This window comes from Mchenga conophoros, linkage group LG18, assembly GCF_057382185.1.
Source record: "Mchenga conophoros isolate Kocher_MC1m ecotype Shallow Benthic linkage group LG18, M_conophoros_male_GT1.1, whole genome shotgun sequence".
NCBI lineage: Eukaryota > Metazoa > Chordata > Actinopteri > Cichliformes > Cichlidae > Mchenga > Mchenga conophoros.
In genome coordinates this window covers 25,458,732-25,480,267 of record NC_140543.1, presented here as the reverse complement: position 1 = coordinate 25,480,267, position 21,536 = coordinate 25,458,732, and the positions used below count along the sequence as shown (strand labels likewise).

Sequence of the window (21,536 nt, the reverse complement as noted above, 5' to 3'; positions counted from 1 at the left end):
GGTTCTACAAGAGGACAATGATCCAAAACACACCAGTAAGTCCGCCTCTGAAAAACAAAATGAAGACTTTGGAGTGGCCCAGTCAGAGTCCTGACCTGAATCCGATTTTAAGATCATGAGTGGATGACCTTAAAAAGGCAGTTCATGGTGGAAAACCCTCCAGTGTGTCTGAGTTAGAACAATTCTGCAAGGATAAGTGGGCCAAAATTCCCCCACAGCGACGTGAAAGACTCATTGCAGTTGTTGCTTCTATGGCTGAGCCAACCAGTTATTAGGTTTAGGGGGCAATCACTTTTCACACAGGGCCATGTAGGTTTGGATTTTTTTCCACTTCACACTAAGCATTTAGGAACTGCACTTTGTGCTTACTTGTGTTATCTTTGTCTGATATTTACATTTGTTTGATACGAAACCCCCCCCCCCCCAGAATATCAGGAAGAGTACTGGTGATTCCCAAAATCATCTTTGATATGTTTGTTGTAACTTTTTATCCACCAGTATGCATAGGTGCATAAATATAACTAAACACATTTTCCAGTTCAATTTTACAAATAAAAATCAGAAAAAAATAGACGAGCACTTTATTTTGTGATAAAGATGTCAAATTACAGTTAATTACTTGCATTCCTGAACAAAAAATTCTGTTTTGAATGTTTGAGTGCATTTGCCTAATAAATAAAAATGTTTTGTTTGTCGTACTAAAAAGGTTTTTGTCAAATTTCTAAAATATTTGTAATTTGTTTTAGTACAAAGGGTCTAATAAATTTGTTAATCCCTGTATAGACAAACCAAGGAGCTCGTGTTTACACAAACACAGAACAAATAAGAAAAACAAAAAAGCGAGTCAGACCAGAGGCTAAGCTGCTCTTTATGATCCCCAAATGAACAAAGACGACAAAGGCTTACTGCTGTATTAAAGACGTACGTGTGTGTGTGTGTGTATATATATGTGACATGATCTGCTAGTTCGAAAAGCTTTTTTATTTTTTAAAATTCGAGCTACGCTTTTTTCGCCATTGCCATTTGCCCTTCACACAATAAAACTGAGGGATGTTGGACACCAACAAGGACCATGACTTACAAAATAAACACGCTGTATTAACTAAGGCTGAGAACTGGTGATTGAGTCCATGAACGCATCAGGGAATCATTTATTGAGGTTACAAAAAGAGGGCGCTAAGAGGCATTTTCCTATAAACTTCTATAAAACTGGCAAACACCATAGTCGCCCCCTGCTGGTCATTAGAATAAATGTAGGTTTAGGGTATGCCCATCTTTTTAAAAAAAAGTTTACAAAATCTTGTGGTAGTGGCGTTTCTGCAGCTTTAGTGACAACAATACAGACTCACCTCAACTTTTACAATCAGTTATACTTGGACACTCACTGACACACATTTTACAGCTGCCGTTCAAATACAAGAGCTTCTGTCAAAGTGTGACAATAGTAAAATTCCTCTTTGTTCTCCGGACTGCTCGAGTAAGTCCTGGGTTCTGGGGACGCAGGAGCACTTTTCACTTTTTCCCCAGTTTACATAATAAAAGGAACCCACACTGTAGTTTTTCCTCAGCAAAGTAAAAAAAGCAGAGATCTTCTTTCCATCGCTCAGTGTGATGAATGACTTTGGGAGAACAGATTTATGCCATCATATCAAAGTCGTCCCGCTGCAAAAGAAACACAGTGATGAGCTTCAAGGCATCAGAATTCGGATTCAGTCCTGAAAACTGTCGATTTAAGTAACAGATAATCATTCGTAACTGAAATATGTACATACAAACTCTGACAAATCACTCACCTCTTCATTGTAATTCATCACGTGCTGCTTGATCTTCGAGGAGTCCACCCACGTGACGAAATCTTCCATATTTCTTACATTTAAAAAAGTTACAGTAATAGTGTCAGCATTTTCACATGTGCAGTATAGTGAAGCATCTGTGTCAAAGGCCCTCTGTGTTGGTAAAGATATTGTGAGAAGACTAAATACCCGGAGACCAACCTTGTGACTAGAAACGCTGGGTCTGTAACAATATCCGGGCCAACACGCACATCTGTGACTGAGTCAAGGACAACACTGAATCTGTTTTAATCCTTGAATGAAGACAAATCTGAAGTGTTAAGCATAACAATTTACAGTAACACAGCAGTCAAGGATACGCCCTTGTTCGATGAAAGTAATTGCCGTCTTCAGGTTCTGAGCCATACGAAGATTCAACATGATGCTGGGCAGCCGCCTCCTGCAGGAATCACACAGACAAAGTATACATAGAGGCTTGCATTTATACACAGCACTGTATAAAAGCCTCAAGCCACCTCTCATTTCTTTATATTTTGCTAGGAAGATGAGAAATACATGCAGAGATTTAATGAAACATGTCCAAACATGCATTGAAATACAGTATATAATAAACAGTCTGTACAATTCTAACAAACTTGAAACTCAAAATTTGACCACCTTCATGCTTCAACATAGCTTGCTTGTCATTTCTTTGTGTTCAGGAATATTTCTCCTTGCTTCTGGAAGAACATTCAAAGCTCTTCCTTGGATGTTCGCTGACGTTTGTTCTGTTCTCTATCAAGATGATCACACACTGAGATCCAGACTCTGGGGAGGCCAATCAACGACTGATACTGTTGCATAGTGTGTTCTTCTATCCAGGTATGGATAGAAGCCTTGAATGGCAAATGAAGCCATTGCCAATCACCTGTTTTCCAAGTGGTACTGCATGGTGGATCAAAATCTGATGGTAGTTTTCTGTGTTCATAATTAAATGAAATTTGACAAGATCCCCAACACCACTGGCTGAAATGTAGCCTCAAAGCCAGGAGTGACAAAAGAGCCTTTATGCTTGAACAGTTCATAAGTCAGTTTTAAGTGGCTTAGCAAAACAAAATGATCAGGCACAAGCACTGGACTAAGAATGAGTGAAAAAGCAGCCAATCTCCAATAACGAACTTTCAGAAAGCCTGTAGAACTTTGCACAAGACCACTTTAAAAATTACATGAAATTCTGGCGCCTCAGAAGCAAAATATAAAAAATGAGGAGCACCTCCAGACTTTTCCACAGTACAGTACACTTCATGAGTTTAAGATATACACATAAATGTACCTGCAGAATGAAGAAGCTGTGACTTTCTCTGTGAGGGACAAATTCTGTCTGGTGGGGATGAGACCAATGCTGTATCTGAGGTGAAGGAAGAAAAAGATTCTCTGTGTAATATCAACAAAGGTTTAGAAAACAATAAACAACACAGCAATCAAAATCTGCTCAAAACCACACAGGAAACAAGCGCAGAGTTAAAAGATGTCAGCTTGAATTAACATTAAGAGGATTTTATCCATATTAAATAACTGTAATATCCAAAACCTTACAGTTTTTCCAGTAATTGATGTGTGCTCTGTGCTCTGAAGCCATCTTTCTCATCCAGGTCTCTGATTTTTCTGGCCAGGTCTCTGACATTCCGACTAAGCTTGTTGTACCTGAGACACAGGAGGAAAAAATGGTGTCTGTGTGATTTGTAAATATCAGCTGAAATATGGTATAAAAATGTGTTTATACGTCTATACAGTGTAAATAACCGATGCTAAAAGCTAGCTAGCGGCCACAGACTCACTTGGTGTAGTCCTCCCTTTTCTCGATGTGATACTTCCGCAACACCTTGACCTCGTGCAGGTTGTTGTCTACCTCCCAGTTGATGAAGTCGACCTTCTTCAACAACTTCTGTTCGTGATACTTTAATTTACGAACCATTTTCACAGCGTTTCACGCCACTTCTGGAGAAACAGGAAGCACGTGCTGTTATTTTTCTTCTTCGTCATCGAGAACTGAAGGTGGTGGCCCGCAACAGCGCCCCCACCCCGCAACCTAACAAAACACGGTAGCACAGATGATAAATCTGTGCTACCGTGTTTTATTGTAACAGAAACCTCGTGGTTTTTTAAAATAATAATTTTTAATACTAATGTAATCATAATCGTTTGCTTACTCACAAATATCAAATGTGATTGGAAAGTCACTCTAGGTTGTTATTATTAGAGTTATAGATAAATACAGACCATTTACCATTTATTTACCATTTGTAGAAATAACAGTAATTAAAGAATAAATGTACTTATGTAGGAAATCTGTTTTAAAGCAAGTTCCTTCGATGTATGAATTTTTAAATTACTGATAATATCTGAATTCTTTTTTTTTTTACAGCCCAGTAAATGTTAACAGATAGCTCTTGAATCAGAGGGGAATTGAAGTGCTTTAAATAACTATTCCAGCGAAATATGGTGTAAAGCTGTGCATGTGAATATCGTTTTAGTGATTAGCCTTTGTTAGGGGTATTTATTACATTTTATTATGTATATTTAAAAAATATGTTACATATGTTGAGGACAAAAGAGGGGCCTTTGGTGTGAAACTGTTCCCCCTTCGGTGTATTCTTGTTTACTTTGTCATATTTCGGCAGGTGTCACCAAACTTCTAAACTGAGTCCTTCTCAGCTACACGTGGGTTCATTCATTGAGTGTAGCCTCCAGAGGAGGAGGCACCGCGTCTGCTATATGCGTAAAAATCAAAAGCGTGCCGTGAATTACAGCTGAGACAGCTATGCTGACTGTTAGTTTAGCGCCATGAGAGTCAATCTTTAGTAAAGAGAAAGCGAGGACAGGACCATCAAGAGTGCGGGCGCCCACATCCTGTCATCTACACCCTAAGCTTAGCTCCAGACCCACAGGTAAGTTTCACCGAGATAAGAATTTGCTGTTTAAAAAAGCCTGTTAAACATCCGATTGTCTGCGGAGACATCTTTTGTGGCTAACTTTAACAGTGAACACCTTCTGCTTCCTTTTTAAATCTGTGAAGATGCCTTCAGAGACACCGTGTTTCACTATCAGCAACATTTGGGGGAACCATAACCAGCACATACGTCTTTAATTAAACAACGGGGCATTCACTCACTCTAACTTTCACACCTTCCCTTCACATGTGGGTTTGCCCTTCAACAGGTCCGCATCCTTACGAGTGTGATGTTTGCTCAGCTTAACTACCGCCAAACAAATACGTCAAAGTTTTCTGGTGATGGAGGTCAGCTCTGCTCCACGTCACTATATGTAATATTACTCCTTTTCTCAAGATATCAGCAGAGCAAAGCTCCACTTTAGACTTCATTTCTTCACACTGACTTGGAAGTTCTGCCAGTGCTGTGCTACCCTGTCCTGTTGTAGTGAATTCTCTGAAAATCTAAAAGCCCCCAAATGTGGCACAACGTCTCCAAACACTGTCCCTTTGAGTCCGGGTTTATGCGCTTGAGCGGGAGTAGTGCGTTGGCAGTTTCGGATTTCCCGTGAGCGTGCGGAGAGCGTTTGTTGTCTATCACCTTCAGAATCAAATACGCGGAATAACCGGTTTGTGGGTCACTCTTCCTGGTGCTGTTGTCGGCCTGCCCGTCAGTCCCTGAAGTGGGAGCGAGTGCTGAAAGGAATTAAAAGTGTCCACCGTCTGTGCTTTTTCGTGTTTTATTTTTTATGATTCTTGCTTCTCCCGTTTCCGGTGAACTCCGCTGTCGCTCCTTTCCGGCCCACTCATCAACCAATCAGCACTCAGACAGGCAAGCAGACGCAAAGATCATTCGCATCCAGAACTGTGCGTTTGAGATATTCGCCCCCAAACGAAAAAGCGCACGCACGTCTTAAACTGATAATGTGTCTTGAAAAAGTTAAAAAGTGTAAACAGCTCAGTTTGTAACTTGATCTCAATGCTGAGCTGAACCTGACTGTTGAGTGACAGCTTGATACTCAGTGATACTCAATGAGATGCTCTCTATGGCAGAGAAGAGCTGTTTATAAACTCATTTCAAGGAGCTGGCAAAAGATTTCCTGTTCTCTAGTGTGAATCTGCGTGGGTTGTTGATAAGTCTGTGACAAATTAATGTTGATGTCTCATTATTCTGTTGCAGATAACTTTAAATATCAATTTTTTTTTACTGTAGGAAATGTGTTTCATTAATGAATTTGTATTTCTAAATAGTCTCATCTACTGTATATTTACCAGCTGTGATAGCAGTGTTGGTCTTTTCACATTCCCAATCTGCATGTGTGCTAAAGCACTTAAAACTTCCTGGTGTACGTCCTGTTACAGTAGCTGTCACCAGGGTATCATGAGTCACGGGTACTCTGACATGTGTTTACAGTACTGTACAAAAGTCTTGAGTCACTGCCCATTTCTATAATTTTTTTCTATATATTTGCAGAGTTCATTCTAACTTTTAAAGGGGCCTTGAACAGCAGACCTCCAGGCTTTCTAAGGTCTTTCAACATCCATCTTTTTATTTTCAGAGAAACTGGTTTGTTAAGTCATTTTACACTGACCTATGCATGATTCAAGCATAAAGAGGCACCTAAGTTTAAGGATGAACCAGTGTTGTATCTACACAAAACAGATAACGTAGAAAAGAACCAACTTTAAATTGTATCTTTAGGCATCCCCTTTTAAGAAAAGTCAACATTTTTAATTGAATCAGTGAAAAACACCACAAATAGCAGAGTTTGACAGAAATAAAATAATATTTTTGTACCAATAAGGTGATTCCCAAAGAACTATAAGCTGAAAACATGGGATATCTCAACATCGTGTACAGTGTGTTCTTAGAAAAATGTGAGACGATCAAACAAGTGGAGGACAAGGGAAAAAGCATCTGCCCTGAAAAACTATCTACCGCAGATCATCAGTATCTGAGATTCATGTCCTTAAGAACTAGGAAAATCCAGCAAAGACCTCAAACAGGACCTGCAAGATGCATCTGGCCCTTCAGCTGATCCTACTGTTCACTGAAGCCTCATCAGTAACATTTAAATATTTGATTTAAATGATCATCAAGGAGGAGAAGGTCTGAAGACACTGTAAGGCTCTGTTGGGAGTAAAGCTAGTTAGAAGTGTACATGCTCTCTTTTTGCCTTATATGTTGTATGTTCAGTTTGCATCTTTCAATAAATAGTTGGCCCTAGTTCCCATTTTCTATATAAAACACAAAAAATTAAGTGTGACTCGAGAATTTTGCACAGTACTGTAAGTATGTCTGTGGGCAGAATTTCCAACTCCTCCAAACTGCAAAGCAAAATGCAATCAGAAAGATTTACAGGTGTGTAGTATTGGTCGGAATAAAAGTGACGTCTGAAGGTTGGTAGGGTCTGAGTCACTCTTTGCCTCAGTCTCCAATTCTTTATCATTCCTTATGTATTTGTATTCATGTATTTATTGCCCTCCATATGAGATGTAGATACAACGTTACAAAGATAAACATGGTCCAGATCCATCGTAGGGGTAGCGCAGAGAGACAGGTAACAATTTAAGCTGATATTCATGAAGCACCTAGAAAACATGCAAATTTAATTCAAAGAGGCTTGAGCCAACCAGCTGTTTCACAACCAGAACCTTCCTGCACTGCGAGGCGACAGCGCTAACCACTGCACCACCAGCCAGCAGATCAATATTATTTGCACGTAGCAAAATGCCAGAAAGGTGAACTGTTCATGGTAATTACATTATAGTTTTGTCTAAGTCATTCAAATATTCGAATTAAAATTAATATGACTTAGTGGAGAATAGTTTTCTTTATCTAGGTAAAAGTTTGCCTTTAAATTGGTTTGCATATAGAAATATAACCTTTCTTTACATCTTTTAAACCTTGAGCTGTAACAGTGAGACATTTTTAAGGTTGTAATACTAATGATGTTACTAATTTGAACGTGACACGATCACATACTGTATACTGTCCATTTTCTTTTCATTCATATGTAGGTTAAGCGTGAGCATATTTACATCTGTAATATTTGGGCTGCAGTGGTTAGCATCGTCACCGCACAGCAACATGGTCCTGGGTTTGAATGCACCAGCTAGCTGGTGCTCTTTTGTGTAGAGTTTGCACACTCTCCCATGTCTGGGTGGGTTCTCTCCAGGTACTTCCTCCCACACTCTGACGACATGCATGTTAGCTTTAGTGATTCTAAAGTGGCCATAGATGTCATCGGGAGTGTGAAGAGGACCATCACTTAAGAAAATGGATGGATGGACGTGAATAAGCAAGAACACAGATGACACTACCTAAAAAAAAAAGTTTGAAATATAGTTGGAGAGAGTTGGCAGAGTGTGTTGGGTGTAGACACTGCAGGCTGTAAGGAGGGCACTCACGCACACACTGACACACACAGAAACAGAGAGGGACTGTGCAGCCGTGCCCCTCTGCTAAGCAGAGCTCCTACATAAAGAGGTCACTGTGCTGAAAACATAGCACCTCCTTCTCTGCCACCACTTCAAGGTGTTCATCTTGGCTAGTTGTACATCCCTTTTTGAAAAAACTAAATAGAATTTTTAAACTAAATCCCTGTTCAAATACAACACATATAAATGCTTCACAGCATAACAGAGTCACAAGTTTGCTCTGACATTACTTTTGCTCGAGGTCCGTTTGTTTGAGATGATGTCATGAATCAGTAAGAACAAGAAGGAACTGCAAACTGTGCGTGAGTCAGATTCGGTGTGCGTAATTGTCTGAAGACAGTGGAGAAACAGAGGCCTCGCTGTTAACAGGGATTAACTAATAATCGTGCTGTGCAAACAGTCCACCTGAGCCGATCCCACACTTTCACCTTGTGAGAAAATGAGCAGTTCCTCCTACTACTTGAAGGTGAGCTGACTCTGTGAGTCTTGTGATGAAGGCAAGTGGACGATGCCTCAATTTGGAAATAAAAGATAAAAGAATGAGGACTGTTTCTCTTCAGACGCCCCAGATGCCAGAGTCAGGAGACGGGTTAGTAATTGTCTCATCACTGTCAGCTAAAGGTTCACACTTGTTTAATTCACTCATGTATAAAATCCTTCCTAATTTTAAATTATTTATTTAAATTTTAGGACTTTACCATTTGCTGTGCTTTTTCATCTTTAAGCCACAAACCTCTGACAAGTTTAGACGAGAAATGATTTGTATTTTTTTATAAATGACACCTGTGACAGCTGCCATCGAATGTTATTAGAATTCTGGTGCGAGTGTGGATAAGTAGTGCACAGCTATGTCATTAGCCAGGGTAGATGGAGGCTATGGTTTTCCAGCTGGTCGTGTAACAGTTTCAGCAATGGTTGACCGACACGTTCCTCTCCTGCACTAAATCTGCACTTGTCTTGCTGGAGGACAGATTTCCAATAACAAGACAAAGGAAAGGTGACAGCTGTTTCCGACATGTTCCCCATTACTTTTTATTGTTAGACTGTGTCTGTGAAGGACCAGTCACAGCCTGTTAATCCTCAGTCTCTTCCACTGTTGTCTCGTGCATTTCTGCAACTTCTTAAGTGTTCGAGGCAGAAGTCAATTTCTAGCTCAAGGACACTGCAGCAGCCTTGCTCAGCGTGTCAGGACGCTCTCTGTGAGTCCTTATGTTTGTGTGAACAAGCTGAATGAACCTTTCAGTTCACTCTTCTTTTTTTCATTTTCTTCCTGTCCACCCTAAAAGGCTCCTTCACTGTCTCTCTGCAGAGTCGAACATTCCTCCACAATGGCGCTTTCCTCCAGGCTAAAATACGTGTCTCTGGGGGTTCTGGTGCTGCAAACCACCCTGCTGGTTCTCACCATGCGCTACTCCCGTACCCTGAAGGAGAACGGTCCTCGCTACCTCGCCTCCTCTGCCGTAGTGTCAGCTGAAGTGCTCAAGATTTTTATGTGCACTCTCCTCATCTTCAGTGAGAACAGTGAGTAAGGAGGAAAATCAGTTTTGGATCCTACTTGGGTAGAAAATCCCCAGTCTAGTTAATAAACTTCATAGGTTGAAAAGTACCCCACATGATTTAGCAGGTTGCAGAACCACCTTTAACAGCACGAACTTGTAGCACTCGTTTTCTAAATTACTGACAGCGCTCTCTCTGTTTCTCTTAGATTTTAGCTTGACGGCAATGTACGAGCTGCTGAACAAGGAGATTCTGAACAAGCCCATGGAGCTCGTGAAGCTGGCCGTTCCTGCAGGGATCTACACTCTGCAGAACAATCTGCTCTATGTTGCCCTGTCCAACCTGGACGCAGCCACCTATCAGGTTACATACAAATGAATGAATGTGCTTGTTCAAGCTCACTGAGTTTGTGTGCGTGAACTGGTTTCTTTATGGTTTCACATGGCTGGTTTGTATTGTGTACATTTCTGCATTCACAGTGTACAGTGGATATCCTGGTAAATATTTACATAAATCTATCTCACAGATGTCATCTGTTCTAATCTCATAAGGCTTGTTTGATTAATTTAAGTGGTACTAAAGCTATACCCTCTGCTATATTCTGTAAATATTAAAGAGGAAAATGCTAGTTATTGAGTTTTGGAACACTGGAAAAAATCATAAAACATATAAAATATGTTTGTTTAAATTAAAGCTTCACATCCCTCATTTCTAAAATGATATTTTTTATAAATAACATTTATAATTGGATGTGAACAAACTCTATAGTGATCTAAAAAAAAACAATAAACCAAAAAAACATACTTTGGAAAACAATTCAAACTGACTGAAACTGTTTTGTGAACTTGGAAAATTAATTTAAAAAATAATTTAAAAAAAATACAGACGACTAGCTGGTAAAAAGGCCATGTTCACTTTTCTTCTTTGTCACAAAGTAACCATTTTCAAATGAACACCAAGATTTATACGTTCATGACATCCAGTTCCAGTTTCTGTCCTTTTTCGCATATACGCAGTTCTTTACATAAATGAATAACGCAATAACATTTTTAAGTAGAATTGTGAGACTATTATTACCCAATTAATAATACTACCCATTTGTCCTTGAAGAAGAAAGTGAATAAGAGGCACTTGGGAACATTTCAGATCATCCTTTTAACAGCAACTCAGTGACAAAAACCTTGCAAATGAAGCTGTCCCAATAGGAATGAAGCACAAGAAGTTCAATGTTTATTTCCGGAGTGCAAACACGTGTCCTCTTATCTATCACAGAGAGGATTCTTAGAAATGGCGTGTCTCTTCCATTTTTAAACAGATCTGTCCTGACCCCTGCACAGTGGGCTGCTGAATGAAAGGCATCAAAGTACAGATGAAGAATTAGAATACAGTAGATCTTCCAAAAGAACGAGAAGTAGCTGGAAAGAAGATTTCTGGATATGAATGCATTTTCTGTAACTGTGGCATTTCTATACTACCCATTATTGTGTGCTAAATAATAAATAAATAAAGTTTGTGTTTGTAACACTCTGAAAAATGCGATATGCTTTGAAGAGCACAATAAAAGATAGGAAAATATGACTGTAGCATGAAATATAATTGTGGACACAGTCAAAATGAAAAAGTAAGAGTGTAAATAACAAGAAAAATTTAATATGGCAGAGAAGAAATCGAAAGCAACAGGATGTTATTTAAGAAAAAGAAGGAGCATAGGTAGCAACTTGATCAACTCTACTGTAACTCAGACTGTAGCCAGTACTGTATCAATTTTTATGTGCTGTAGTGAGGATGGGAGTAATCCATCATTTACTTAAAGCATCACTTGTGTTTTTGTGTCTAACAGGTCACGTACCAGTTGAAGATCCTCACCACAGCTTTGTTCTCTGTCTCCATGCTCGGGAAAAAGTTAGGCAGCTACCAGTGGCTCTCCCTGCTCTTCCTCATGGCCGGGGTCACTCTGGTGCAGGTAACAGCGCTCGCCGTCACCACAATTATTACTAATGTTTCATTTCTACCTTTCTAATGGTTTTTTTGGAGTCTCAGTGTATTCATGTGTTTTGATAAAAGCCTATGCCTTTGCACACGCTCATCAGTGTTTCAACCTTCACAGTTGCCCGTCGAGTCTCTGGGTGACTCTGAACAGAATGTAATGTCTGCAAGCTCCCAGTTTGTGGGCCTGATCGCTGTGCTGATGGCCTGTGTGTCCAGTGGTTTTGCTGGAGTTTACTTTGAGAAGATCCTCAAAGAGACAAGCCAGAGTCTGTGGCTTCGTAATATACAGCTGGGTGAGTGGCTATACCTCCATTTATATGACAGGCTGAGCGAGGAATGTATGGTTCGTTACAAACAAACGTTTTCTCAGAAAGTTATGCAGTTCCTGTGAAAGTACACCGCATGATTTAGCAGCTTGCAAGAACTTGTAGCACTTGCTTTTAAAATGACTTTATCAGTCACTCACATTGTTGCAGAGTTACTTTTACTCTGTCTTACAGTGAGGTTTGCAGACAGTCATTTGTGCACAGCTCCCGCAGCACTTCAGGCAGGTTGAGGTCTGGACTTCTTTTATTTTTCAGCTGTTCTGCTGTAGATTCGCTGCTGCGCTAGGGATCATTTAGCTGTCAGACAGATGGGGTTGCATTTGACTCTAGAATACTGTGGTATGTAGAGGATTTCATGGTCGGCTTAATGACTACAATGTATCCAATAATAACATGACTCTAAGTAAAACTAAAGAGAGACTATTATAAGAAATTCAGTGCAAAATTAAATAAGAGCTGTAAGCATGAAAAATGGTGCAACATGCAAGACTTCTCTGTATCTAATTTAACATCATCTAACTGTTGACATTCAGTCAGGGAAAATCTCATTTTATACCAGGGGTTTCTGCAGAGTTTGGACAGCATTTCGTTTACAAGCCTCAGGCTCCATTTGTAAGTTAATGTGCTAACAGAAGGACATGTTATACCTACATACCTACAATACCTACAACCACGATTACCGACACTAACAAGCTGATCTACAGTACGGCAGCAGTGATCAGTGAGATGCTTGGCTACAAGTTGAACAGCCACAAGGGGCAGTACCCTCCATGGAGAAGGAGGCTAGAGGGCAAGATCAAAGTAGCACGGAGGGAGGTTAGCCAACTAACGGAGTTGCAGAAAGGTGCGACAAAGAAGGTGCATAAGAAATACAGCAAGCTGTCCATACCTGAGGCCTTGGAAACTGTCAAGCAAAGACTCACAGCCTTGGCCAGCCGCTTGAGGAGGTACACCAGAGAGATAGAAGGCAGGAGAATAAACCAGCTGTTTTCCACAGAACCAGCAAAGGTGTACTCTCAGTGGCAAGGGAACAATAATAATAAGAGAACAGCACCACCAAGGCTGGAGACGGAGCAATACTGGAAGAGCATATGGGAGAAGGACGCAACCCATAACGGCAATGCTCAGTGGCTAGTGGATCTGAGGGCAGACCACAGCGACCTCCCTGAACAGGGTCCAGTAACCATCACAGTGGCAGATATCCAAGAAAGGGTCTCTAGTATGAAGAGTTGGACAGCACCAGGGCCCGACATGGTTCACGCCTACTGGCTAAAGAAGCTGACTGCACTCCACGAGCGTCTGGCAGCACAAATGAACCAGCTGCTAGTTAACGAGAGACACTCGGAATGGCTAACTGAAGGCCGGACGGTCCTGATCCCCAAGGACCCCAAGAAGGGACCGGTCCCCTCCAACTACCGACCAATAACCTGCCTCAGTACTACATGGAAGCTCCTGTCAGGCATCATATCGGCTAAGATGAACAGGCACATGGGTCAATACATGAGCGGGACACAGAAAGGAATTGGCAAGAATACCAGAGGCGCAAAACACCAGCTACTGGTAGACAGAACAATCAGCCGAGACTGCAAGACCAGACTGACCAACCTGTGCACTGCCTGGATTGATTACAAGAAGGCCTATGACTCAATGCCCCACAGCTGGATACTGGAATGCCTAGAATTGTACAAGATCAATGGGACCCTAAGAGCCTTCATCAGGAACTCAATGGGGATGTGGCGTACAACACTAGAGGCCAACTCCAAGCCCATAGCACAAGTCACCATCAAGTGCGGGATCTACCAGGGAGATGCTCTGTCCCCACTGCTGTTCTGCATAAGCCTGAACCCCCTCAGTGAGATCATTAACAAGACTGGCTACGGATACCGACTACGGAACGGAGCAGTTGTCAGCCACCTCCTGTACATGGATGACATCAAGCTGTATGCCAAGAGTGAACGAGACATCGATTCACTGATCCACACTACCAGGCTGTACAGCAATGACATTGGAATGTCATTCGGACTGGAGAAGTGTAGTCGGATGGTAACAAAGAGAGGGAAGGTAGTCAGAACTGAGGGGATTGAACTACCAGAAGGCAACATTGCAGACATAGAGGACAGTTACAAGTACTTGGGGATCCCGCAGGCGAATGGGAACCATGAAGAGGCCGCTAGAAAAGCTGCAACCACCAAGTACCTGCAGAGGGTCAGGCAAGTCCTGAGGAGTCAGCTGAATGGTAAGAACAAGATCCGGGCCATCAACACCTACGCCCTGCCCGTGATCAGGTACCCTGCTGGGGTAATAAGCTGGCCAAAGGAGGAGATAGAAGCCACTGACATAAAGACAAGAAAGCTCCTTACCATGCATGGAGGGTTTCACCCCAAGTCCAGCACCCTGAGGCTGTACGCTAAGCGGAAGGAAGGGGGCCGGGGACTGGTGAGTGTCAGCACCACAGTCCAGGATGAGACAACGAACATCCAAGAATACATTGGGAAGATGGCCCCAACTGACCGAGTGCTCAGTGAATACCTCAGGCAGCAGAAACCCAAGAAAGAGGAGGGAGACGAGGAACCATCATGGAAGGACAGGCCCCTGCACGGTACGTACCACCGGCAGATAGAGGAGGTGGCTGATATCCAGAAATCCTACCAGTGGCTGGACAAAGCTGGACTGAAAGACAGCACAGAGGCACTAATCATGGCAGCTCAAGAACAAGCTCTGAGCACAAGATCCATAGAGGCTGGGGTCTATCACACCAGGCAAGACCCCAGGTGCAGGCTGTGTAAAGATGCCCCAGAGACAATCCAGCACATAACAGCAGGGTGCAAGATGCTAGCAGGCAAGGCATACATGGAACGCCATAACCAAGTGGCCGGCATAGTGTACAGGAACATCTGTGCCGAGTATAACCTGGAAGTCCCGAGGTCAAAATGGGAGATGCCCCCAAGGGTGGTGGAGAATGACCGAGCTAAGATCCTGTGGGACTTCCAGATACAGACGGACAAAATGGTGGTGGCTAACCAACCGGACATAGTGGTGGTAGACAAACAGAAGAAGACGGCCGTAGTGATCGATGTAGCGGTTCCCAATGACAGCAATATCAGGAAGAAGGAACACGAGAAGCTGGAGAAATACCAAGGGCTCAGAGAAGAGCTCGAGAGGATGTGGAGGGTGAAGGTAACGGTGGTCCCCGTGGTAATCGGAGCACTAGGTGCGGTGACTCCCAAGCTAGGCGAGTGGCTCCAGCAGATCCCGGGAATAACATCGGAGATCTCTGTCCAGAAGAGCGCAGTCCTGGGAACAGCTAAGATACTGCGCAGGACCCTCAAGCTCCCAGGCCTCTGGTAGAGGACCCGAGCTTGAAGGATAAACCGCCCGCAGGGGCGTGCTGGGTGTTTATATATATATATATACATATGTATGTGTGTGTGTGTGTGTGTGTGTGTGTGTGTGTGTGTGTGTGTGTACATATATGTATATATACATATATATACATATATGTATATATACATATATATACATATATATACATATATGTATATATACATATATATACATATATGTATATATACATATATATACATATATGTATATATACATATATATACATATATATACATATATATACATATATGTATATATACATATATATACATATATGTATATATACATATATATATACATATATATACATATATACCTTTGTACAAGCACAACGTTAGACTGATTTGGTGATTTGGCAAGTAAAACTGTTCTTGGCATATGGATGTGAGTTTCTTGGGATATTTTGTTCTATGTGTATAACAATAAAGATTGAACTGAGGAGGTGCACATTCAAGGTGAGTTTATGGGCTGTATATTGATAAAACTTGATGGCATCTTAGGACTGCAGTCTGCTTTAAGACAGCATGGCTATGGCTCATTTCCTTTTGTTCTTCTTGCCTTATATTGCTCCTTAGTTAAAACACCACCTTTGTCTTACTTGTCCCAGCAAGGACCTGATCTTTATCACTTTCTCTTGTCTCTTTCAGGTTTGTTCAGCTTTGTGTTTGGCTTGACAGGCATGGTGGTGTATGATGGCGAAAGCTTGAAGCAGGAGGGGATTTTCCAGGGATACAACACTATTACCTGCATAGTTGTCGTCTTACAGGTTGCGCCATCGTGTTTCACTACAGTACATCATTTGACTTCCATGAGTTTTATGGCAGTCTTTGTGGAGTTGTTCATGTCTGCCTTTGTGTTGTTTGCATGTCTTCAGGCTCTCGGCGGGCTGATCGTGGCTGTAGTCATTAAATATGCTGACAACATCCTCAAAGGATTTGCCACCTCTCTATCAATCATGGTGTCTACACTCATGTCGTATTTCCTGTTGAAGGACTTTAATCCCACAAGGTAAACACAAGCGCGCTTATGCACAATAAAAAAAAATATTAATTTGCTAACACTTTATCAGTGGAAAACATGATATTCTTGAGGGTTTTTTTTTTTTTTAGATCTAGCAGCTTTACTACAGGCTGAAATACATTTAGGTCCTTAAGTTTCTGACAAAGAAACTTTGTTTGTAATTTTGCCTCTTGCCTCCACCACAGTCTATTTTACAGAAAACAATCATGATTTAAAATCCACTGTGGTGGTGTAACGAGGCGTGCTATTAAAAACTATCATTATCCAAAAACTTTTGGACCTACCTGTGTGTCAGCAATTGACACTGATTATCAGGAAACCAGTTAAAACAGAATCCAGATGTCTTTTAACAGTCACCTGACTGCGCTGACCACCTTCACATTTGTGGATTTTCATCAGGTTTTGTGTTGATTAAAAAATAGTTCTTCCATCACAAACTCCAGTTTAGCGTTTTTGGTTTTAACTAATAAAAATCTGCCTTATTTTAATACTAATCAGCAAGTCTTTGCTTCCAAACATGTTAAACTGTGCAGTGAAAAGTTTTTGCCACCTTCCTGATTTTGTAGTTTTTTGCATATTTGTTAAATTTAGATGTTTCAGATCATCAAACGAATTTTAGAATTAGAAAAGATAAGCCAAGTAAATAACTGGGTTAGTTATTAAAACGTAATAAGTGGCTGTGCCGCCTTCGGCAGAAGCAATCTGCAAGGACTGCAAGACATGGTGATGCCGCATAAGCCGAGAAACCTTGAGCTTCAGGGCATAAACTCATGGCCGGAGATTCTTCTTCAGGATTTTATGGTACAGAGCAGAATTCATGGTTCCATCAGGGAACAGCAAGTTGTCCAATTCCTGAAGCAGAAAAACAGCCCCCGAACATCACCACCACCATGTTTGACTGCTGGTATGAAATTCTTTTAGGAGATGCATGTAACAGGAATGAAAGCTTCCAAGAAGTTCACCTTTCGTCTCGTCACAGAATATTTTCTAAAAAGTCTTGGGAGTCATCAAGATATTTTTGGTAAATATAATATGAGTCTTTATGTTCTTTTGGCCAGCACTGGTTCTTGCCTTAGACTCGCACACTGATGCTATTTTTGCACAGTCTCTTTTATGTTGTTCACTTGTGGAGTGACTTTAAGTCAGACAAGTTAGGCCTGCAGTTCTTTTTGACCAGGGGTAGGCTACTCCGGGCCTCAAGTGTCGGTGTCCTGCACGTTTTAGATGTGTCCTTCATCCAACACAGCTGATTTAAATGGCTAAATTACCCCCTCAACATGTCTTGAAGTTCTCCAGAGGCCTGGCACTAAACTAATCATTAAAACCTGCAGGACACCAGCACTTGAGGCCTGGAGTTGTTTAACTCTGCTTTAGATGGTCTTCTAGGTTCATTTGTGACCGTTGATCATCTTGGAGTAATTTTGGTAGGATAACTGCTGCTGAGAAGATTCACCACTGTTGTAAGTTTTCTGCATTTGTGGATAATGATTCTCACCGTGGTTCACTGACGTTCTAAAGCCTTAGAAATGGCTTTGTAACCCCTTTCCAGACTAATAGATGACTTTTTGAGATCTTTTAGCCTACTTCACTTCACCATCCAGCTTCTGTTTAAGGGATTTCTCAATTCAGCTGGTCTGGCAGTAATCAGGCCTGCGTGTGATGAATATACTGAACATGTCAGCTTTCCAAAAACAATGTGGAAAATCAGAATTAAGTCACGTCATAACATAACAAGAAAGAAATCCTGAAGAGGGCAACTACTGTTTCGCTATCTTCTAATCAGCAGCAATGTTTTTGAAAGGCACTGTATTCAAAATCTTGGCAAAGCTCCACACAGAACTAGTAATAGTAACAGTGATAACTGTCATACACACAAGTTGCCTCACGTGTTGTGCTTCCAACTTAATGCATTTTCTTTTTCTCTGTGTCTCTCAGCGTATTTTTTCTAGGTGCAGTGCTGGTTATTGCTGCCACATTTCTTTACGGCTATGAGCAGAAACCTGCCAGCAGCAGCACCAACAAAGTGTAATCAGAGACTTGCGTGAATTGTGGCTCTACGAACTGTGACCAGGAATTTGCCACATGAACAATTTCATTACAGAAAAAGTAAAGACAAGTTACTGGGAAATACAGTCTTTTGGAAGTGGGCCTTCTCTGAAAAAGTGCAAAATGGATGTTAGCAGTGACTCATGTGAAAGCTATTGTTTTGAGCATGTCAGGTAAACTTAACACTACAGAAAAGCAAACGGCGTAAGGCGAACAGGAGGACATGATAAGCAAACCATATCCTTGCTGGCAAACTAATGTGAAACTAGTTCACGTGTGTCAGTATTAGAACTGTGACGTTCCACCTCAGGAGGTACAGATGCTACATTTAAGCTTTGGGTTGCTAAAGAATTGTAATTTTAAAATGATCACGTCTTTTGAAGAAGTGGCACATAATTTTAGTGCAAATGGAAAGTCCAGCCATCCATTCACTTCCGCTTATCCTTTTCAGGGTCGCGGGGGCAAATGGAAAGTGTTTCTTTAGATATCAGCAGAGAAGTTTTGAAAAAGCACAACAGCATATTGCACTTACTAGATCCCCACAAGCACGTGCTAAAATAATAATAACAAAGGAGCGCGTCGTATCAGATTTTTATAATCTGTCTGGATCCTCCACCACATTGCCAAGGTGCTCTACTGGAGGCTGTTTGAGTACAGCGAGCTCTCATGTTCAAACAAACAGTTTGACATGATTTGCGCTTCATGATAGGGTCGATTATCTTGTTGGAAGCATCAGAAGATGGGTCGTAAAGGGATAGACAGGTTTAGCAACAATACTCAGGGCTGTCATACATACAAGGGCTTGTGTTCTGCTTAAAGCGTGCCAGGAAAATACCTCTAAAACTATCATGTATTAACTGTAACCCCAGTTTCTTAGCTGACAGCAGGTTCGATGTGTTATGCATTCAGAGATGCTCTTCTCCCTACCTTGACTGTAACAAGTGTTTATTCGAGTCGCTGTTGTCTTCCTGTCATTTCAAAGCAGTCTGATCATTCTCCTCTGAACTCAACAAGGCATTTTCACTACTGTGCACAGTTTTCTTACCTGTTTGGATCATTCTTTATGAACTGTAGAGATAGTTGTGTGTAAAAATAAACCAGCAGTTTCTGAATTACTCAGACCAGCCTGTGCAAAGTCAATGAAATCACTGTACTTCCACATTCTCACACTCAGTTTTCAGCATCTCATCCTGAATATGTCTACATGTCCTAATGAGCAGAGTTGCTGCGATGTGATTGGATGATCGTAGATATCCAACGAGCAGTCTGACAGGTGTACCTAATGAAGCTGCCGCTGAGTGTACGCTTAAGATGGGTTACATTTAACATATTCCAGACACTGCCAAGCACGTAGAAAAATTAAAACATGTTGCGAAGCGGTCAGACTGACTTCATCTTTTTTTGTTGTTTTTTTTGTTTCATACAGAACAACATATATATGGCAAACAATAAAGAACCTCAGTCATAAACCAGATGTTACATGCTGGATAAGACAGATAACGTCTTCGTTCAGAAACAAACAAAAATCACAAAGAAAAAACATTTGGGCACTTTGGGACCTTTCGTAAACTTTCTATAAGTCAGTCATTTAGTCTGTTTAAATAACCAGTTCTTGTCGTCCATGTGGTGTTCAGTTTGTTTTGAAGGGGCAAAAACATTTTTATTTCCTATGCTTGAACATTTTTTCTGAAAGGGCAAAAGAGCTGTTTGTATTATCAGTACGAGGAGCTCGTGTGGTTTTTGGTACTTTTCTTTCTTTCTTTGACATTAGTGGGAGGTTTTCTAAGTAATAATAAAAACATTGTTTGGGAACGAAAGAACTGCGATAAGAAATACTGTGTATTCATTTACAAAGCAAACGGGAGGCGAATCCTTGACAGCACTTCCATCTAGTGGTGGAAGGAGGAGTAAACGTGCTGCAAAGAGGAGGGGTTACCTCTGTCCAAAGATGCTGAATGTCCTTTTTTCCCTTTTTAAAAAAAAATAAGAGATGAAATTTCACATAAAACTGAAACGACTGCTTTGACCTTGCTACTCACAGTCTGAACATGTATATCAAAAGCGCTCGTTTTAGAGTTATTTAAATTCAGAAAAACAAAAAGAAAAGCTCTTTATGTAACAACAAATGAATAAATTAAACTCTTTTTTTATGCTGAAACAACCAGCGCTGCCTTGATCTCATCTTACATCAAAGTCTACCTGCGTCTGTGTGTGTGTGTGAGCGCCCCCACACATACACTCTCTCTAATCCTCGCACACAGATGTCGGCACACCCATGAATATTTTGAACAGTTCTTTTCGTTTTCTTTCTTTTTCTTTTTTTCAGTTCCAGTTGCAGTGCACTCAGGAAAACCAAACCGGTCTCTATAGCAACAGATGGCTGAATGAGCCGAGGTGCTGTGACCAATGAAGATACACTGAATTAATATGACCTATTTTAACCTCTGTGTACTTTTTAATTGGTAGCAACAATCATTTTTATTCAACATTGATCCCAGCAGATAAAAGCAGCATAAAATAAGATGGCAGGGCGTTGGTGGGAGAACTCATTTAGCCTATTTTCCTGTTAATTTTGCAGTGTTTCCAGCAGTTTTACTCCAGACACAGACAATGTTTGCATAGTTGTGGATCTCAGAAAGGATTTGTGACTTCGGTATGGCCCTAGCCTGCGTGTATGAGGTGTGCAGCCAGGGGAGAAAAGAGAGCGGGCATATGGGAAGGTGAGGCGTGAACCTGGAGAGAAGCACAGATGGAAGATGAGTCATGTGACTTGTGCAGAGTGGCAGGCAGGGACCTGGACGGAGGCCCAGGACGGGCCGTGGCCACGACGCAGTGAAAGTCTTCATCTGCGTGTTTATCTGCAGAAATCTGCCGGACAAATAATCAGTATGACGTCACAGAAGCAGCGCTGGCACGGATCCAAATAAAACCCATTTTTAAAATGGTGTCTGGCTTAGTTTCACACCGGCAAAACCATCACGGGTACATTTCTATTCCCTGGATTGTAGTGCAACATCAAATGTAGCCTCGGGACAGTTTGGCCTCGCTCCACCTGTGATATATGTGCCGACT

The 21,536-nt window shown here is 41.3% G+C and overlaps 2 protein-coding genes across 6 annotated transcripts; one reads left to right on the top strand and one right to left on the bottom strand.

Annotated features, from left to right (window-relative positions):
• Positions 1-567: 567 nt before the first annotated feature.
• imp3 (IMP U3 small nucleolar ribonucleoprotein 3) lies at positions 568-5,387 on the bottom strand. Of its 2 annotated transcripts, XM_085253456.1 has the most exons (8): positions 5,363-5,387; positions 3,611-3,770; positions 3,369-3,476; positions 3,106-3,180; positions 2,153-2,232; positions 1,995-2,046; positions 1,794-1,866; positions 568-1,662 (listed from the first exon to the last, which is right to left on the bottom strand). In XM_085253456.1, the coding sequence occupies exons 2-8, from the start codon at positions 3,745-3,747 to the stop codon at positions 1,636-1,638; spliced, it is 552 nt and encodes a 183-aa protein (XP_085109582.1). In that variant the 5' UTR covers positions 3,748-3,770; positions 5,363-5,387; the 3' UTR covers positions 568-1,635. The 2 variants fall into 2 exon arrangements, with proteins under 2 accessions (XP_085109582.1, XP_085109581.1); XM_085253455.1 differs by lacking the exon at positions 5,363-5,387 and having other exon boundaries at positions 3,611-3,827.
• slc35a3b (solute carrier family 35 member A3b) lies at positions 4,566-20,282 on the top strand. Of its 4 annotated transcripts, XM_085253448.1 has the most exons (8): positions 8,694-8,791; positions 9,512-9,723; positions 9,908-10,062; positions 11,540-11,662; positions 11,807-11,981; positions 16,046-16,164; positions 16,273-16,406; positions 18,354-20,282. In XM_085253448.1, exons 1-8 carry the CDS (start codon positions 8,694-8,696, stop codon positions 18,445-18,447), a joined length of 1,110 nt encoding a protein of 369 aa, XP_085109574.1. In that variant the 3' UTR covers positions 18,448-20,282. The 4 variants fall into 4 exon arrangements, with proteins under 4 accessions (XP_085109575.1, XP_085109576.1, XP_085109574.1 ...); XM_085253449.1 differs by lacking the exon at positions 8,694-8,791 and adding an exon at positions 4,566-4,720 and having other exon boundaries at positions 16,046-16,406; XM_085253450.1 differs by lacking the exon at positions 8,694-8,791 and adding an exon at positions 4,566-4,720 and having other exon boundaries at positions 9,489-9,723; positions 16,046-16,406.
• The last annotated feature ends 1,254 nt before the right edge of the window (positions 20,283-21,536 follow it).

Bases quoted from the DNA above. Each gene is read 5' to 3' on its own strand.
- imp3 (XM_085253456.1), bottom strand. From the start codon at position 3,747: ATGGTTCGTAAATTAAAGTATCACGAACAGAAGTTGTTGAAGAAGGTC. The intron at 3,477-3,610 runs GTGAGTCTGTGG...CCTGTGTCTCAG, and splicing joins AAAAGGGAGGACTACACCAA to GTACAACAAGCTTAGTCGGA. The intron at 2,047-2,152 runs GTATCCTTGACT...ACTCAGTCACAG, and splicing joins TACTTTCATCGAACAAGGGC to ATGTGCGTGTTGGCCCGGAT.
- slc35a3b (XM_085253448.1), top strand. From the start codon at position 8,694: ATGAAGGCAAGTGGACGATGCCTCAATTTGGAAATAAAAGATAAAAGA. The intron at 9,724-9,907 runs GTGAGTAAGGAG...TGTTTCTCTTAG, and splicing joins CCTCATCTTCAGTGAGAACA to ATTTTAGCTTGACGGCAATG. The intron at 11,982-16,045 runs GTGAGTGGCTAT...TGTCTCTTTCAG, and splicing joins GCTTCGTAATATACAGCTGG to GTTTGTTCAGCTTTGTGTTT.